This window comes from Bufo gargarizans, chromosome 3 (genome assembly GCF_014858855.1).
Source record: "Bufo gargarizans isolate SCDJY-AF-19 chromosome 3, ASM1485885v1, whole genome shotgun sequence".
In the NCBI taxonomy this organism is placed as follows: Eukaryota; Metazoa; Chordata; class Amphibia; order Anura; family Bufonidae; genus Bufo; species Bufo gargarizans.
Genome location: NC_058082.1, coordinates 232,313,648 through 232,330,087, shown reverse-complemented (window position 1 = coordinate 232,330,087; position 16,440 = coordinate 232,313,648). Strand labels below are relative to the sequence as shown.

General features: G+C 44.4%; 1 protein-coding gene across 3 annotated transcripts in view; it reads left to right on the top strand.

The window, feature by feature from the left end:
- The window catches only part of TMTC4 (transmembrane O-mannosyltransferase targeting cadherins 4), a 115,706-nt gene that overhangs the window by 84,841 nt on the left and 14,425 nt on the right, over window positions 1-16,440 (top strand). For all 3 annotated transcript variants that reach the window (XM_044284930.1, XM_044284928.1, XM_044284929.1), the window contains 2 exons: window positions 109-216; window positions 305-446. In XM_044284930.1, the coding sequence (XP_044140865.1) occupies window positions 109-216; window positions 305-446 (250 nt within the window). The remainder of the gene's footprint in view (window positions 1-108; window positions 217-304; window positions 447-16,440) is intronic.

Below are 16,440 nucleotides of genomic sequence, written 5' to 3'. Positions count from 1 at the left end.
CTTGTTGAGCTAGTGAATTCTTAGCTGTAATATCACAGACTTACATAGAAAATTTGCATGAATTAAATGTGAAGGCTGACTGTGGTATGTAATATTTCAAATTTCTAGGTTAAATCCAAAATATGTACATGCAATGAATAATCTTGGCAACATACTTAAAGAAAAAGATGAACTCTACGAGGCAGAGGAACTGTTATCGCGAGCGGTGTCAATCCAGTAAGTTGAACAGGGTAAACCAATGCATAATAAAAATTTTCAGCCCATGGACCCTTTATTTAATTGTATTCATATATTCCTGCTGTAGATCAGATTTTTCGGCTGCATGGATGAACTTGGGTATTGTACAGAACAGTCTTAAACGGTTTGAAGAAGCTGAAAAAAGCTATTTAACTGCTATCAAATACAGAAAAAAATATCCAGATTGTTACTACAACCTGGGGCGACTGGTAAGTGTCTTCTGTCATTACACTTGCTATTTCCAGGCAAGATTACAGTATTTAGGCTACTGAAATTTTAAAATGTATTTGCTAGACTGCAGAAAGCTGCCTATAATTATCATTCATTCACTCTGTTTACTGGTAAATTCCATCTTCACTGAGGCAAATATGAAAATGGAGCATCAGATTACCAGGGATTAGGTTATAGCTACTTCCCATAGAAGTCTAGGCGCACACACACACACAGACACTGCTGCATCTTCTAGTAAGTGTTCTATTTATCTCACCCCAGTGCTGTAGTCACAGCTACACTGTTCAGTACTGCTGCTTGGGATTTGCTACAGAGGGATAGAGGAGCAGGATCTCTTCTTCTCTGTGGGTGACGTGTATAGGAGACATTATAGCAGCCTGTCTCAGTCTGGAACGAAGTTTGGCAAAAATTTACAATTAGAATTGGGGCCTTCAGAAGAGAAACTGATAAATCCAAAATGCAAGTCACGTAACAGTCAGATACACTATTATTCTGCCTGTAAAAAAACACAACAGCTTATTCTGAAAAGTCACCTGAACGGCAGGTAAGCTTTGACAGTGTCACCTCCATAGTATTCTAATGTCTATGCCAACCCCTCTGGTGCCATTGAAATTGATATGGTTCTGGATCTGACTCCAATAGTCAGTGATGTATTGTTGATGTATTGCTCCGAATGATATAAAATAATTGGCATACGTACGCCTTGAAAGAGAGATCACACACAGACTGTCACAGAGAAGTCAGTCAATGCAAGATGCTGCGTTTATTGAGATTACATGATATTTTATAACAAAAAAGAGGAACTTTATGACTCGGCTAATTTGATGATCTAATTGTCACATTACTAAGTCCCATGACAAGGTATCACATTATCACTCCATACTTTAGCAATGTCAGCACTATGTCAGCAATTTCAATATCATAAAGTGTTTAGTAAGGGATTATTAAGGGAGCTGGCTGCTACTTCAGGGGCCATCTTGTTTGTTAAGCAAACTGTTAGATATAATACAAGCAAGTATACATTTGATACTAGATATATAGATATATGATTCCACAACAGTCCCCCCTTGTAGACTTGATTGTAGACTTGATTGTAGACTTTCCCTAAACCTAGCGAATCCCCTGGCATACCATTCGTATCCTCTTCACCCACAGTGGCGACAACTTATCCCTTGTGAATAAGTTCCCGATTGAGCGGACTTCTGGTAATACCCTGGGATTCATTTGTCCCTAATTCTCATCATCTCTTGGATCTTCAGGTCTGGGTGGAGGAGCTTCATCCGCGGGAGTTGGAGAAGGCGGGGGTGTCGGGAATGTAGGGGGTGTCGGGAATGCAGGGACGACATCCACATCTATTGCGGTGCTAGCCATTTGTTCATAGAGAAGTAGTATGGCTTCCTCAGCAGGCTTCTTTCTGTTGGTGATACGGTTAATGCAGGAAACAACAAATTTGATAAATATGTAGATTACCATCAATATTAGGGCTATCTGTAATATTCCCTGAATTATTCCCATCGTCCATCCACTAATTCCCTTGAACCAGTTACTGGGATTAAGGAATGAGAAAGTGTCAGACCACCATGTTGACTTATCTGCACTGTGAGACTCTAGCCATTCATCACGTATCTCACTCATCTTTTCCAAACCAGCTTTTACTTGTAGATTACCTTGTGGATCGATATAATGGCAGCATGCAGTACCTACTACCTGACACATACCTCCATCCTTTGCAGTCAAGTAGTCTAATACTAAAGTGTGTTGATTAGTGACTATGATGAGCTGATTCTGGACAACATTAGATGTATTCATCAGTTTCATAATTTCCCAAATCTGATCATCCAAGTAGTCGGTAGCCATTACTAGCTTGTCATATGTTTGTGTAAGCATAGGATAGATTAATAGAGTACTAAAGAACTTGTTGGCACCACTCATTTCCACAAGATGGGGTTTTCCATTTGGTCTAGGAATGTTATCTGCGGCTCTTTTATATAAGGTGTGTTTGGGGATAGCATTGACATTTAATTTTCCATGAGGCAGTGTAAAAGTGGCTGGTGTGAGCCTAGCAATTGTACATAAACCTTTGAAATCCGAAGGGAGCCATTTATATGCCCTGTGTCCACATACTAGGTATATATTTTTTGGGACCGAAACCACTGTGCTATTGAACAAACGAGTGATTAAGTGGGCTAGTTTGATACCTTCTGCCAGTTTTTGACCCTTTTCTTGACCCTCTGTGGTTTCACTAGTCATCCCTATTGTCAAGTCCTTTACACTGCGCCGGGCGCAGGCCAGATCACCACTTGCTTCAGCATATATACCAATGCACTGTACTGGACTGTCTGGGTTGGAATCATTACAGCCTGATCTGTTATGGGAACTGAAAACCATACCATGGGTTTGTACCTGTAGGCAGTAACAGTGGGTCCAATTTGGGAAGCAGGATACATTGCTCCACATATAGTCATTCCAGGGCATATTGCTATTCTGAGCTGAGGGTCCTGTTCTGTTTATCATTAGCCATGGGGACCCATCCCATGCTACTACTATTAGGGAAGCTTTTATACAACACTTGATGATGTTTGACAAACTTATTGTCCCACCCGTCATCATCCATTTCTGCCGGGGGAGGAATGTATGCACTGGTGAGTGTCACCAGTGCTAGCAGATAAAAGAAAATCATTTTGTTATTTCTGAATCTGGCGGGTTCCTTATCCTTTTGCAGTGAGAGGCGTGGATCCAGGTGGATCTCCCTTCGAGCTTTACAGAAGTTGGAGTGGTCAGTAGTACTTGGTAAGGCCCCTCGAAGCGTGGTTCTAGGGTACTTCTGACGTGTTTCTTGACCACTACCCACTCTCCTGGTTTCAGAGTGTGGCTGCCTTCTAGGGAGTCAGGATCTGGAATGGAAGAAAAGACTTGTACATGGATGTTAGACAACTGTTTGCTCAAAGCTATCACATACTTTGCAACAGATTCATAATGCATTTGCAACTGTTGAGGGAAGTACAGCCCCATCCGGGGTCCCGACCCAAACAATATCTCATGTGGAGTCAGCTTATGGGGAGGTTTGGGAGTGTGTCTGACTGCAAAGAGTGCTATTGGTAAACACTGAACCCAATTGAGCCCTGTTTCCCTAGTCATTTTCAGCATTTTTGACTTTAATACCCCATTCAGTCTCTCGACTTTGCCGCTACTTTGGGGTCTGTAAGGGGTGTGGAATGCCAGGTGTGACCCTACCATCTTCCAGACCTCTTGGGTTAGGTTAGCAGTGAATGCTGGGCCCTGATCACTCTCAATGACCTCAGGTACCCCGTACCTACAGACAGTTTCCTGTATCAATTTTTTAGCAGTAGTTGTTGCTGTCTGATTCCTGACGGGGTAGGCTTCTGGCCACCCAGAGAACATGTCTACCACTACTAACACGTATTGAAACCCTTGGCACATTGGCATCTGGATATGATCAATCTGGATCCTCTGGAAGGGGTATAAGGCTTTTGGGAGACATTTTTTGGGCGTGGGCTCAGTCCTACCTGGATTGCATTGGGCACAGATTAAACATGACTGGACATATTTCACTAGTACAGGAGTGATTCCTGGGGCTACCCATATTTTATCGATGAGCTTCTTTCATTATTGTCTTAGATTGATGAGTGGGCCCATGGGCCACAGAGGCTATTACAGGATAGAGTGCTCTAGGCAAGCACACTTTCTTCCCTTGTGTCCAAAGTCCGGATTCTTCTTCCAGGGCTGACTCCTTTAACCAGGTTTCCTTTTCTGAGCGGGTGGCTTGCTTCTGCATCTGTTTCAGTAGATCCCATGATATTTCTTGTTGCTTGACATTCGGTTGTGCTAACATGATTTTATCTGGCTGTGCTCTTTCCTCTTCCATTGCTGCCTGTTTGGCTGCTTGGTCCGCCAATGCATTTCCTTTGGCTTCTGGTGTGTCAGCACGGGTATGTGCCTTTACTTTGATTACTGCTACTTTGGTGGGCAGGAGTACTGCAGTCATCAAAGCCTCCACTGCTAAAGCATGTTTAATTGGGGTTCCTGCTGCTGTAATGTAATCTCTGGCCTTCCATATTATTCCGAAATCATGAACTACTCCAAAAGCATATCTGGAGTCTGTGTAGATGTTAGCAGTGGAGTCTTTTGCTATGAGGCAGGCCTCAGTAAGGGCTATGAGTTCAGCCTCTTGTGCTGACTGGTCTGGGCGCAATTGCCTTGCACACAGTACTTCATACTCACTAGTAACTGCCATGCCTGTATGGAATTTCCCTTTGTCATCGGCATACCTTGAACCGTCTACAAAGAGTGTCCAGTGAGGGTTTTGCAAAGGAGTATCCTGTATTGATGGTGGAGTTCCTACTTCAGCTTCCATCATTGTAATGCAATCATGTTCTTGTTCTTTGTAAAGAGAGTCGGTTGAGGCCCATAGTTCTTCTTCCTGAAGATCTTCTTCAGCACGTAGATCAATAAAATCTGCAGAATCTCCATCTGCAGTATACTCCCCCCTTGGGAGAGGAAGGAGTGCAGCAGGATTGAGGATGTGGCATCTCTGGATGGTGACATTATCTGGCAGAAGCAGGCTACACTGGAGCCTGAGGTGGCGTTGTGCAGTGAGGTGTTTAGGTTGTGTTTGTTGCAGGATAGCTGAGATGTCATGGGGAGCCATGATGGTGAGTGGGTGTCCCAGGACGATGTCAGCTGTAGCGTTCAGGAGAGAACTAGCAGCATGAACGGCCCTGACACAGGAAGGGGTGGCTCTGGCTACAGGGTCTAGACGTTTTGAGAAGTAGCCTAGAGGTCTACTACGACCCCCATGGCTCTGGGTGAGAACTCCAGTGGCATGACCCTGACGTTCCATGACATAAAGGCGAAAGGGAAGCTGATAGTTAGGGATGCCAAGAGCTGGGGCAGTGACAATGATTTGTTTGAGAGATTGGAATGCTTTTATGGCTTCTGCAGTCATTTGGAAAGGAACAGTAGCAATACGGGGTATGCAATCAAATAGTGGTTGCATTAGAACGGATGCATTAGGGATCCATGGTCTACAGTATGAAATGAGTCCCAGAAAGGTTTGCAGTTGGTGAGGGGTATCTGGCAGTGGGATGTCTGAGACTGCTTTCTTTCTGGCATCCGTAAGATGCTTACTGCCTTGAGAGATGCAGTGACCTAGGAAAACAACTTTTGGAAGACACAACTGTAATTTAGAACGTGAGACTCTGCATCCCAGCATCCGCCAGGTAGGCAAGAAGTGAGGCAGATGAGTTCAGGCAGACGGGGTGTGAGTCAGCACAGAGGAGTAAATCATCCACATATTGTAAGAGTTCCACCTCTGGGTGATCTGCTTGCCATGGTTGTAAGATGGATGCCATTGCTTTGCTAAAGCAGGAAGGACTATTATGAGCTCCTTGAGGCAACACCGTCCAGGTGTATTGTTTTCCATCATGTGTAAAAGCAAAGAGAAATTGGGAGTCTTCATGTAATGGGACAGAGAAAAAGGCATTTGCTAGATCAATGACAGTAAAGATAGCAGCCACAGGAGGAATGCTAGCAAGCAAAGTGTGGGGATTTGGTACAATGGGGGTTTCAAAGACCGTAGCCTCATTAACTGCTCTGAGGTCTTGTACCATGCGATATACAGGAGGCTGTCCCTTCACACTCTTCTTTTTAATTGGGTATAAGGGAGTGTTACATGGTGAGGTGGTAATTTTAATAGCTCCATTTGCAAGAAGAGCCTGTATCTGGAGGGTGATAGCATCTCTCTGGGAAATGGAGAGAGGGTATTGTGCTTTATAAGGCAGTAAGTTAGGATTCTTCAAGGTTACAGTGACTGGTGGGACTTTGAGACGCCCAATGTCTTGGGGACCTTTGGTCCAAAGGGTATTAGGGATGAGGTGCAAAATGCTTTGCAGCGAATCCCCTTGTTCATGTGATTCAAGTGACTGGGATTTTAATGCCATTAGGAGGCAGGTTTCTTCAGGACTCAATGCCGTACCTAGAACAACTGTACCATTTTCCTTGAACTGGATGTTGGCACGTATTTTCTGAAGAAAATCTGAGCCTAATAGGTTATAAGGACATGTCTGGCTTACAACAAATTGTGACATTACTCCAGTGGGCAGATGTAACTGTGGAGATTGGCTTTGGGATTTAGTAGAGGGAGTAATCAAGAGAGGCTTAGTAACAGGGTTGTGCTGGGTGACCCCTTCTAAACCAGAGCAGGGTAAATGCATATCTGTGAGCCAGGAAGGGAGTATGGCGTTCTCACATAACACACTGCGGGCTGCACCAGTGTCTACAAGGAATGAGAGTTCCTTCCCTGCCACATCGAGGGTGATTCGAGGGGCGGGGCCTGCAGGAGGGGCAGAGACTGCCATACACGGGGTGTCCCCTCCCAGCAACACTGGTTTGCCAACGTCCTAGTGGGATGGAGCTGGCCATGGAGGAGGAGTTCCTCTTTGGCTCTGATCTGCTGGCCACAGATGTTTGGAGCGACAGTTTCTCTTAATGTGCCCTGGTTTGCCGCACCCATAACAGACACGGGGGGCGGGGGTCTTTCCTCTCTTTCTTCTCCCGTCATGACTGCCATGACTGATATGCGGGATTTCTTTGTACTACTCTCCAGTCCCTTTTGCAACTTGTTCTAAGATTTCCAATGTTAATGATTTCCATTCTGGGCGACAGGTTACAAGAGCTTTGTTCAGATCTGGCCTAAGGCCATCTACAAATGACCGTGCTAGGAGTCTTAAGTGCACAGGTTCATTTGGACTGAATCCCATATCTTTATAGTTTTGTTTAACTCTTTGTACAAACTTTTCTACTGACTCTGCTTTATCCTGCACCATGTCTTGCAGGGTCGTGGACTGCTCTGCTAGTCTGTCTTTCGCCCACTTATATAATTGCTGAATGAAATCACGGCCAGATTCTGAATCACGAGTGTCATAATTTGCTCCAGGGAGTTCTGGTTGGCGTATGTGATCCATTATAAGTGAAGAAAATTCACCAGTTTTATTTTGCACAATACTTTGCAAGTCTGACCAAGTACACCCGTAGGTTTGATAAACTTGTGCCAATTTTCTATAAAAGGGCATAGGGTGTGTATCTGGGTCAGGCATGAGGTTCACTATGGTGAACAACTGCTGGGGGGTAAAGGACACATACTTAGGTGGCCCGACTGGGCGAGTGTTCAAGTATATTTCCCTTAAGGCTTCAAGATTTCCTTGTCCTATGTTATGGATCTCTCTTTGCAGCTCTGTAATTTGGTTTTGAAAAGACTCATTCATTGCTCTTGCTGCACCCTGCTGACTACTTAGGGTAATATCAGAAAATTGTCCAAGGTGCGGTGGGGGGCTGCGATATCCCGGGGTTTGTGCTGCAGTACCAGGTGCATAGTCCACTGTCTGCTGTGAGTCTTCCCCTGCATCTTCCTTTTGTTTCTCCCCATCCTCATCTTCCTGATCTACAGCACCACTTCCTCCTACCATTATATGAGCTGGAGCTATGGGCTGACTGGGTAGCATGTAGGTGCCGTCAGGATTTACAAGTGGGTATATAGCAGTGACTTGTGGCATGACAGAAAGAGCAGGGTTTGGGGAGATTACAAGTCCAGCCTTGGGCGTTGGCTGAGGACAAGATGGCGTCACTGCTGGGACTGGTGAGACGTGCTGGGGGGCTAAAAGAGCATGATTATGTGGGCGTGGAGCACCACAGGCTAAGCACGTATCACGGGGGGCAGGGTTCTGCTGACCACAATGTGTACAAGTCCAACTTCCCCTTTTTCTTTCAGCTGCGCCACTGTTATAGGGCGGTGGCTGTTCCTGTACTAAGACTGGGCCAGGCCGATAGTAATGGAGTCCTGATTTTTCATCAAACATTGCTTCTCCTTTTGTCTGTTCAAATTCTTTGCTACAGTCCAGCCATACCCTGACTGTATCTATCAACTTATCATCATTCAATTTGCCTCTTTTCTCAGTCAACAATGTCTGCCACACAGCAGAACACAATACACCTCCTTTTGCAATACCATAATTCTTTTCTAACTTGCTTAGTCCTTTGACATAACCTTTTCCTCTCCGGTCCGCCACGTACTGTTCAGGTGAACAATAGCCCTTCGGGACACTATTTCGGTTACCCATCTTTTCAAAACAACACGTTCTGGAGCCTTCAACACTTTCTGGAGCCTTCAACACTTTCTGGAGCCTTCAACACTTTCTGGAGCCTTCAACACTTTCTGTCTCTGATAGTTGGATTAGCACAGACACTGACAAACAAACACCTTGAGCTTGAGATTAACACACCACTGGGTTATCAGCAAGCCGTCTCCTTCCCTTCTACTATTTCTTGGGGTTACACACCAGGGTTACCCCTCAATGTAGGCACTTTAGGAGACTTCTATTGTTCTGTCAGTCTATGCCTCTCCTTTCTCCCAGAGACCAGAGAAACCAACCATACACAAAAAAATAATAAAACACAATACATCAAGCTTATCAATACAATGGGGTTCTTACTTTCATGCCCCTGAGGATGCCTCACTGTCGGTGCACCCCTCCCTAGAACAAATATGGATAGACTAAGCCAAGGGACACAGAATAGGTAAGATGAATATATTTTCTCACCTCTTATTACGGGCCGCGGTCCCGGTGTCCGTTGGCTTGTCTCTCTGGGTCCAGTCTCTGGGGGTACGCCAGCAGGAGGTCCAATCCTCAGGCCCCACGTTGGGCGCCAACTGATATGGTTCTGGATCTGACTCCAATAGTCAGTGATGTATTGTTGATGTATTGCTCCGAATGATATAAAATAATTGGCATACGTACGCCTTGAAAGAGAGATCACACACAGACTGTCACAGAGAAGTCAGTCAATGCAAGATGCTGCGTTTATTGAGATTACATGATATTTTATAACAAAAAAGAGGAACTTTATGACTCGGCTAATTTGATGATCTAATTGTCACATTACTAAGTCCCATGACAAGGTATCACATTATCACTCCATACTTTAGCAATGTCAGCACTATGTCAGCAATTTCAATATCATAAAGTGTTTAGTAAGGGATTATTAAGGGAGCTGGCTGCTACTTCAGGGGCCATCTTGTTTGTTAAGCAAACTGTTAGATATAATACAAGCAAGTATACATTTGATACTAGATATATAGATATATGATTCCACAACAGTGTGACAATTATATATCCCCCTTTTAACATAAAGTATTCTTGCCTCGCTCTTTGTGGTTCTCCAGTTTTTTTGTTTTTTTAGTGCTTTACGTTACCACTTTTTTGGGGAGGTCAAATGATGTCATCTAGTTAGAAGGCTGTACTAGATTTAAAGGGGTTGTCTCATCTTTCTAATACTAAGGCAAGATGAAACAGTCCCGACCACCAGCCGACTGGGAAGCAATGGAGCAACACAACGCTTTGTGTGTCAGTAGCTCTCATTGCGGTACATGGAAGCTACAGAAATAGCGTATCACAGCAAGCTATGCTATTTCTGTGCACATGGTGTGTATTCCGCGCAGATTTTTGTGTATATCTGCAGCATAATACAGTACCAGTAAAGTGAATGAAATTTGCCAAATCTACACATGGCGTAGAAACTGCAGTGTAACTTTTAAAATCCAAAGCCTGTCAATTGTTTGTGCAACTTCAGAGCTGATGTATTGTGGTTTTTCCCCATAGACTTCAATGAGGTTGTTGAAATACACAAAAAAAACTGCACAAAAAACTATTATAAGTAGTGGGGATTTATGGGTTGTTTTTATCATGTACATTTTTTGCATAGAAATCCACACCATGTGCAGGTAGCCTTATGACATGATGCGGACAACTGACCCCAAAAAAGATTCTGTGGTTCAATTTTCTAAGTGCCCCATCTCATTGTAGGACTGTATACAGGTGCATCTCAATAAATTAAAATATCATCAAAACGTTTTTCATTAATTCAATTCATAGTGATCTATTCATGGCGTTTATTTTAATGTTTATGACTATGGCTTGCATTGTTAATGGGAACCCAAACGTTAGTATCTCAGAAAAGCAGAATATTATATAAGACCAACTAAAAAAAAAAATTTTAATACAGAAATGTTGGCCTAATCAAAAGTATGTACAGTGTATTCACTCAATACTCTTCCTCCAGACTCTGGGTCCCTGATTTCCAAATTAAATGCTAAATGTACTTTCAGCTGAAAACAGGTCTTTGGACCACTGAGCAACAGCCCAGTCTATTTTCTCCTTAGCCCAGATAAGACTTCTCTGATGTTTCTCTGAGTCATGAGTGGCTTGACACACTGAATACAGATCACTTTACTGCAGTGATCTACTTTTCATTATAGGCAGGATTAGAATGACAGATATCACCTTTCTACACTCTACAGATAACACAGGATACTCAATTCACAATAGAGAAGGTGATAGAGATTATCTACTCCCTCCCGACCTCTGCACAGATCAGGGCATATTCAAAACTATTCAATAGAAGTTGGTGAGGTCCCCTACCGTCCATTGTGTCTATTAGAAAAAAAAAACAATCGCTATCTGGTTTTAAAGGAAATGTGTCACCATTTTTTTTTCTGCCAGTTAAAACCATATAGTAACACATCTCCTTTTAATCCGTTTTTATTTTGTGATGATAGATTATTATTATTTTTTCTGAACAGGATTATGGGGGTGGCCATCTTGCCTGAGCTGTTCTTAACAGCATTTAAAAAGCATAAAAAAAAATGCCCCATGGCCCATAGACACAATGGACAGGAGGGGACCCTATTGACTTACATGGGAGAGTTTTCTGGTCATGCTCTGTGACCTGTACAAACGTTATTGTACAAGGAAAGGAAAGATAAGCTTTGACAATCGCCTATGGTGGATCCTGTCTTATCTGTACACAGAGGTGATAGGATTAGAATGAGTTAACTGCAGTAAAGTAATCTATACAAATCAAGAAGTGGCGCCAATTATTAGACATGGTGGCCAGTGGGAAAACTGAAGGATTTTTTTTTTTGTAAAAAAGTATAGAAAGTGTCATGGAAAATACAAAAATAACCATCAAAAATTATTTAAAAATTATGTTAAAGTGATTTAAACAGCAGGTCATTTGACACATCCCCTTTAACTGGCAGAAAAAATTACAGTTAACTCAGTGTCTTTAATAGTCCTGGTTAAGTCGTGTCTGTAGTTGGTTACTTTTTATTCAGGAAGGTTGTTACTCCAAGTGTAGTGTCTAGTGCAAAGGTTTAGTATGTAATCATACTAAAATTCCTTAGTTGCAAAAGTTCTGCTAGAATAGCAGTAATAATGGGTCAAAGTACAGAACTTTACTGTTCCTTAGTTTTACATTTCAGTTGTGGTTGCGACATATGTTAACAATTTATTTGTTGAAAATGCCACTTAGGCTACATGCACACGACCGTATGTGTTTTGCGGTCCGCAAATAAAAAGGATGACATGCGTTTGCCATCCATATTTATTAATTTATTTTTTTGTGGATCCATTGTAACAATGCCTAAAACCGACAAGAATAGGACATGTTCTATTTTTTATTTTTTTTGCGGGGCTACGGAACGGACGTACTGATGCGGACAGCACACAGTGTGCTATCCGCATTTTTTGCTGACCAATCAAAATTAATGGGTCCGCATCCTATCCACAAAAAAACGGACACTGAAGCAAACAACGTTCATGTGCACGTAGCCTAAATGTGTGCTCACAAGTGCTAGAAACCTTGGAAATAATTTATTATGCACTGTCTAACAGTTATACAGGTATGCCAAACGTGCTGTGAGCAGTGTTAGATTGTTTAATCATAATTTATAATTTTTGAGGTAGTGAGTGTGAATGTAATATTGCTAGATGAAACTTATCACTGTACATTCAGAAATCATCTTAATTATTATAAGAGGAAAGCGTTTGTTTATATATTCAGTTTAACCCCTTAAGGACCCTGCCATATTTCACCTTAAAGAGAGTCTTTCACCTAAAATGACCATTATACACCACAAACATCATGATATCCATTACATTCCCCATATTATAATCTTACCTTTCATATTGCTGTCCGTCGCCTATTCTCTCTTAAAAAAGCTTTTATTCCATATGCTAATTAGGTTCTGAAGGTGCCCAGGGGCGGCGTTTATGCGGCCGGTGCCCAGGCTCCACAGCGCTGTTCAAATCAAACCCTTCCCCTTTCACCCCTCTGGCCCGCCCTCTGTTCTTGAGATACCCTCCTCCAGTCAATGACAGATCCTGCGCCTGCACACTCCATTACCCACTAGGGCAGAGGCAGCAGAGCGTTTAATGCGCATGCGCCGGCCCGTACATCCCGATATTTTGGCAGTTTACTTCCGCCGGCTAGATCGGGCCGGCGCATGCGGATTAAACGCTCTGCTGCCTCTGCCCTAGTGGGTAATGGAGTGCGCAGGCGCCGGATCTGTCATTGACTGGAGGATGGTATCTCAAGAACAGAGGGCGGGCCAGAGGGGTGAAAGGGGAGGGGTTTGATTTGAACAGCGCCGTGGAGCCTGGGCACCAGCCGCATAAACGCCGCCCCTGGGCACCTTCAGAACCTAATTAGCATATGGATTAAAAGCGTTTTTAAGAGAGAATAGGCGACGGACAGCAATATGAAAGGTAAGATTATAATATGGGGAATGTAATGGATATCATGATGTTTGTGGTGTATAATGGTCATTTTAGGTGAAAGACTCCCTTTAACCACCTCCCGACCGCCTAACGCGCCGATGCGTCCGGGAGGTGGTTGATTTATTCCTCCTGGACGCATCGGCGCGTCATCTCGCGAGACGCGAGATTTCCTGTGAACGCGCGCACACAGGCGCGCGCGCTCACAGGAACAGAAGGTAAGCGAGTGGATCTCCAGCCTGCCAGCGGCGATCGCTCGCTGGCAGGCTGGAGATCCGAATTTTTTAACCCCTAACAGGTATATTAGACGCTGTTTTCATAACAGCGTCTAATATACCTCCTACCTGGTCCTCTGGTGGTCCCTTTTGTTAGGATCGACCACCAGAGGACTCAGGTAGGTCAGTACAGTCCCACCAAACACCACACTACACCCCCCCCCCCCCGTCACTTATTAACCCCTTATAAACCCCTGATCACCCCATATAAACTCCCTGATCACCCCCCTGTCATTGATCACCGCCCTGTCATTGATCACCCCCCTGTCAGGCTCCGTTCAGACGTCCGCATGATTTTTACGGATCCGATCCATGTATCCATGGATCCGTAAAAATCATGCGGACGTCTGAATGGAGCCTTACAGGGGGGTGATCAATGACAGGCGGGTGATCACCCATATACACTCCCTGATCACCCCCTGTCATTGATCACCGCCCTGTCAGGCTCCATTCAGACGTCCGCATGATTTTTACGGATCCGATCCATGTATCCATGGATCCGTAAAAATCATGCGGACGTCTGAATGGAGCCTTACAGGGGGGTGATCACCCATATACACTCCCTGATCACCCCCTGTCATTGATCACCCCCCTGTCAGGCTCCATTCAGACGTCCGCATGATTTTTACGGATCCGATCCATGTATCCATGGATCCGTAAAAATCATGCGGACGTCTGAATGGAGCCTTACAGGGGGGGTGATCAGTGACAGGGGGGTGATCACCCCGATTACCCTGATCACCCCCTGTCATTGATAACCCCCCTGTAAGGCTCCATTCAGACGTCCGCATGCGTTCTGTGGATCCGATCCATGTATCCATGGATCCGTAAAAAATCATGCGGACGTCTGAATGGAGCCTTACAGGGGGGGTGATCAGTGACAGGGGGGTGATTACCCTGATCACCCCCTGTCATTGATAACCCCCCTGTAAGGCTCCATTCAGACGTCCGCATGCGTTCTGTGGATCCGATCCATGTATCCATGGATCCGTAAAAAATCATGCGGATGTCTGAATGGAGCCTTACAGGGGGGGTGATCAGTGACAGGGGGGTGATCACCCTGATTACCCTGATCACCCCCTGTCATTGATAACCCCCCTGTAAGGCTCCATTCAGACGTCTGCATGCGTTCTGTGGATCCGATCCATGTATCCATGGATCCGTAAAAATCATGCGGACGTCTGAATGGAGCCTTACAGGGGGGGTGATCAGTGACAGGGGGGTGATTACCCTGATCACCCCCTGTCATTGATAACCCCCCTGTAAGGCTCCATTCAGACGTCCGCATGCGTTTTGTGGATCCGATCCATGTATCCATGGATCCGTAAAAAATCATGCGGACGTCTGAATGGAGCCTTACAGGGGGGGTGATCAGTGACAGGGGGGTGATCACCCTGATTACCCTGATCACCCCCTGTCATTGATAACCCCCCTGTAAGGCTCCATTCAGACGTCTGCATGCGTTCTGTGGATCCGATCCATGTATCCATGGATCCGTAAAAATCATGCGGACGTCTGAATGGAGCCTTACAGGGGGGGTGATCAGTGACAGGGGGGTGATTACCCTGATCACCCCCTGTCATTGATAACCCCCCTGTAAGGCTCCATTCAGACGTCCGCATGCGTTCTGTGGATCCGATCCATGTATCCATGGATCCGTAAAAAATCATGCGGATGTCTGAATGGAGCCTTACAGGGGGGGTGATCAGTGACAGGGGGGTGATTACCCTGATCACCCCCTGTCATTGATAACCCCCCTGTAAGGCTCCATTCAGACGTCCGCATGCGTTCTGTGGATCCGATCCATGTATCCATGGATCCGTAAAAAATCATGCGGATGTCTGAATGGAGCCTTACAGGGGGGGTGATCAATGACAGGGGGGTGATCAGGGAGTCTATATGGGTGATCACCCCCCTGTCATTGATCACTCCCCCCCTGGTAAGGCTCCATTCAGCCATTTTTTTTGGCACAAGTTAGCGGAAATTTTTTGTTTGTTTTTGTTTTCGTTTTTTCTTACAAAGTCTCATATTCCACTAACTTGTGTCAAAAAATAAAATCTCACATGGACGCACCATACCCCTCACGGAATCCAAATGCGTAAACATTTTTAGACATTTATATTCCAGACTTCTCACGCTTTAGGGCCCCTAAAAAGCCAGGGCAGTATAAATACCCCACATGTGACCCCATTTCGGAAAGAAGACACCCCAAGGTATTCCGTGAGGGGCATATTGAGTCCATGAAAGATTGAAATTTTTGTCCTAAGTTAGCGGAAAGTGAGACTTTGTGAGAAAAAAAACAAAAAAAATCAATATCCGCTAACTTATGCAAAAAAAAAAAAATTCTAGGAACTCGCCAGGCCCCTCATTGAATACCTCGGGGTGTCTTCTTTCCAAAGTGGGGTCACATGTGGGGTATTTATACTGCCCTGGCTTTTTAGGGGCCCGAAAGTGTGAGAAGAAGTCTGGGATCCAAATGTCTAAAAATGCCCTCCTAAAAGGAATTTGGGCCCCTTTGCGCATCTAGGCTGCAAAAAAGTGTCACACATCTGGTATCGCCGTACTCAGGAGAAGTTGGGCAATGTGTTTTGGGGTGTCATTTTACATATACCCATGCTGGGTGAGAGAAATATCTTGGTCAAATGCCAACTTTGTATAAAAAAAATGGGAAAAGTTGTCTTTTGCCAAGATATTTCTCTCACCCAGCATGGGTATATGTAAAATGACCCCCCAAAACACATTCCCCAACTTCTCCTGAGTACGGCGATACCAGATGTGTGACACTTTTTTGCAGCCAAGGTGGGCAAAGGGGCACCTTTCAGATTTCGCAGGCCATTTTTTACACATTTTGATTTCAAGGTACTTCTTACACATTTGGGCCCCTAAATTGCCAGGGCAGTATAACTACGCCACAAGTGACCCCATTTTGGAAAGAAGACACCCCAAGGTATTCCGTGGGGGGCACGGCGAGTTCCTAGAATTTTTTATTTTTTGTCACAATTTAGCGGAAAATGATGATTTTTCTTTTTTTTTTCTTTTTTCCTTACAAAGTCTCATATTCCACTAAC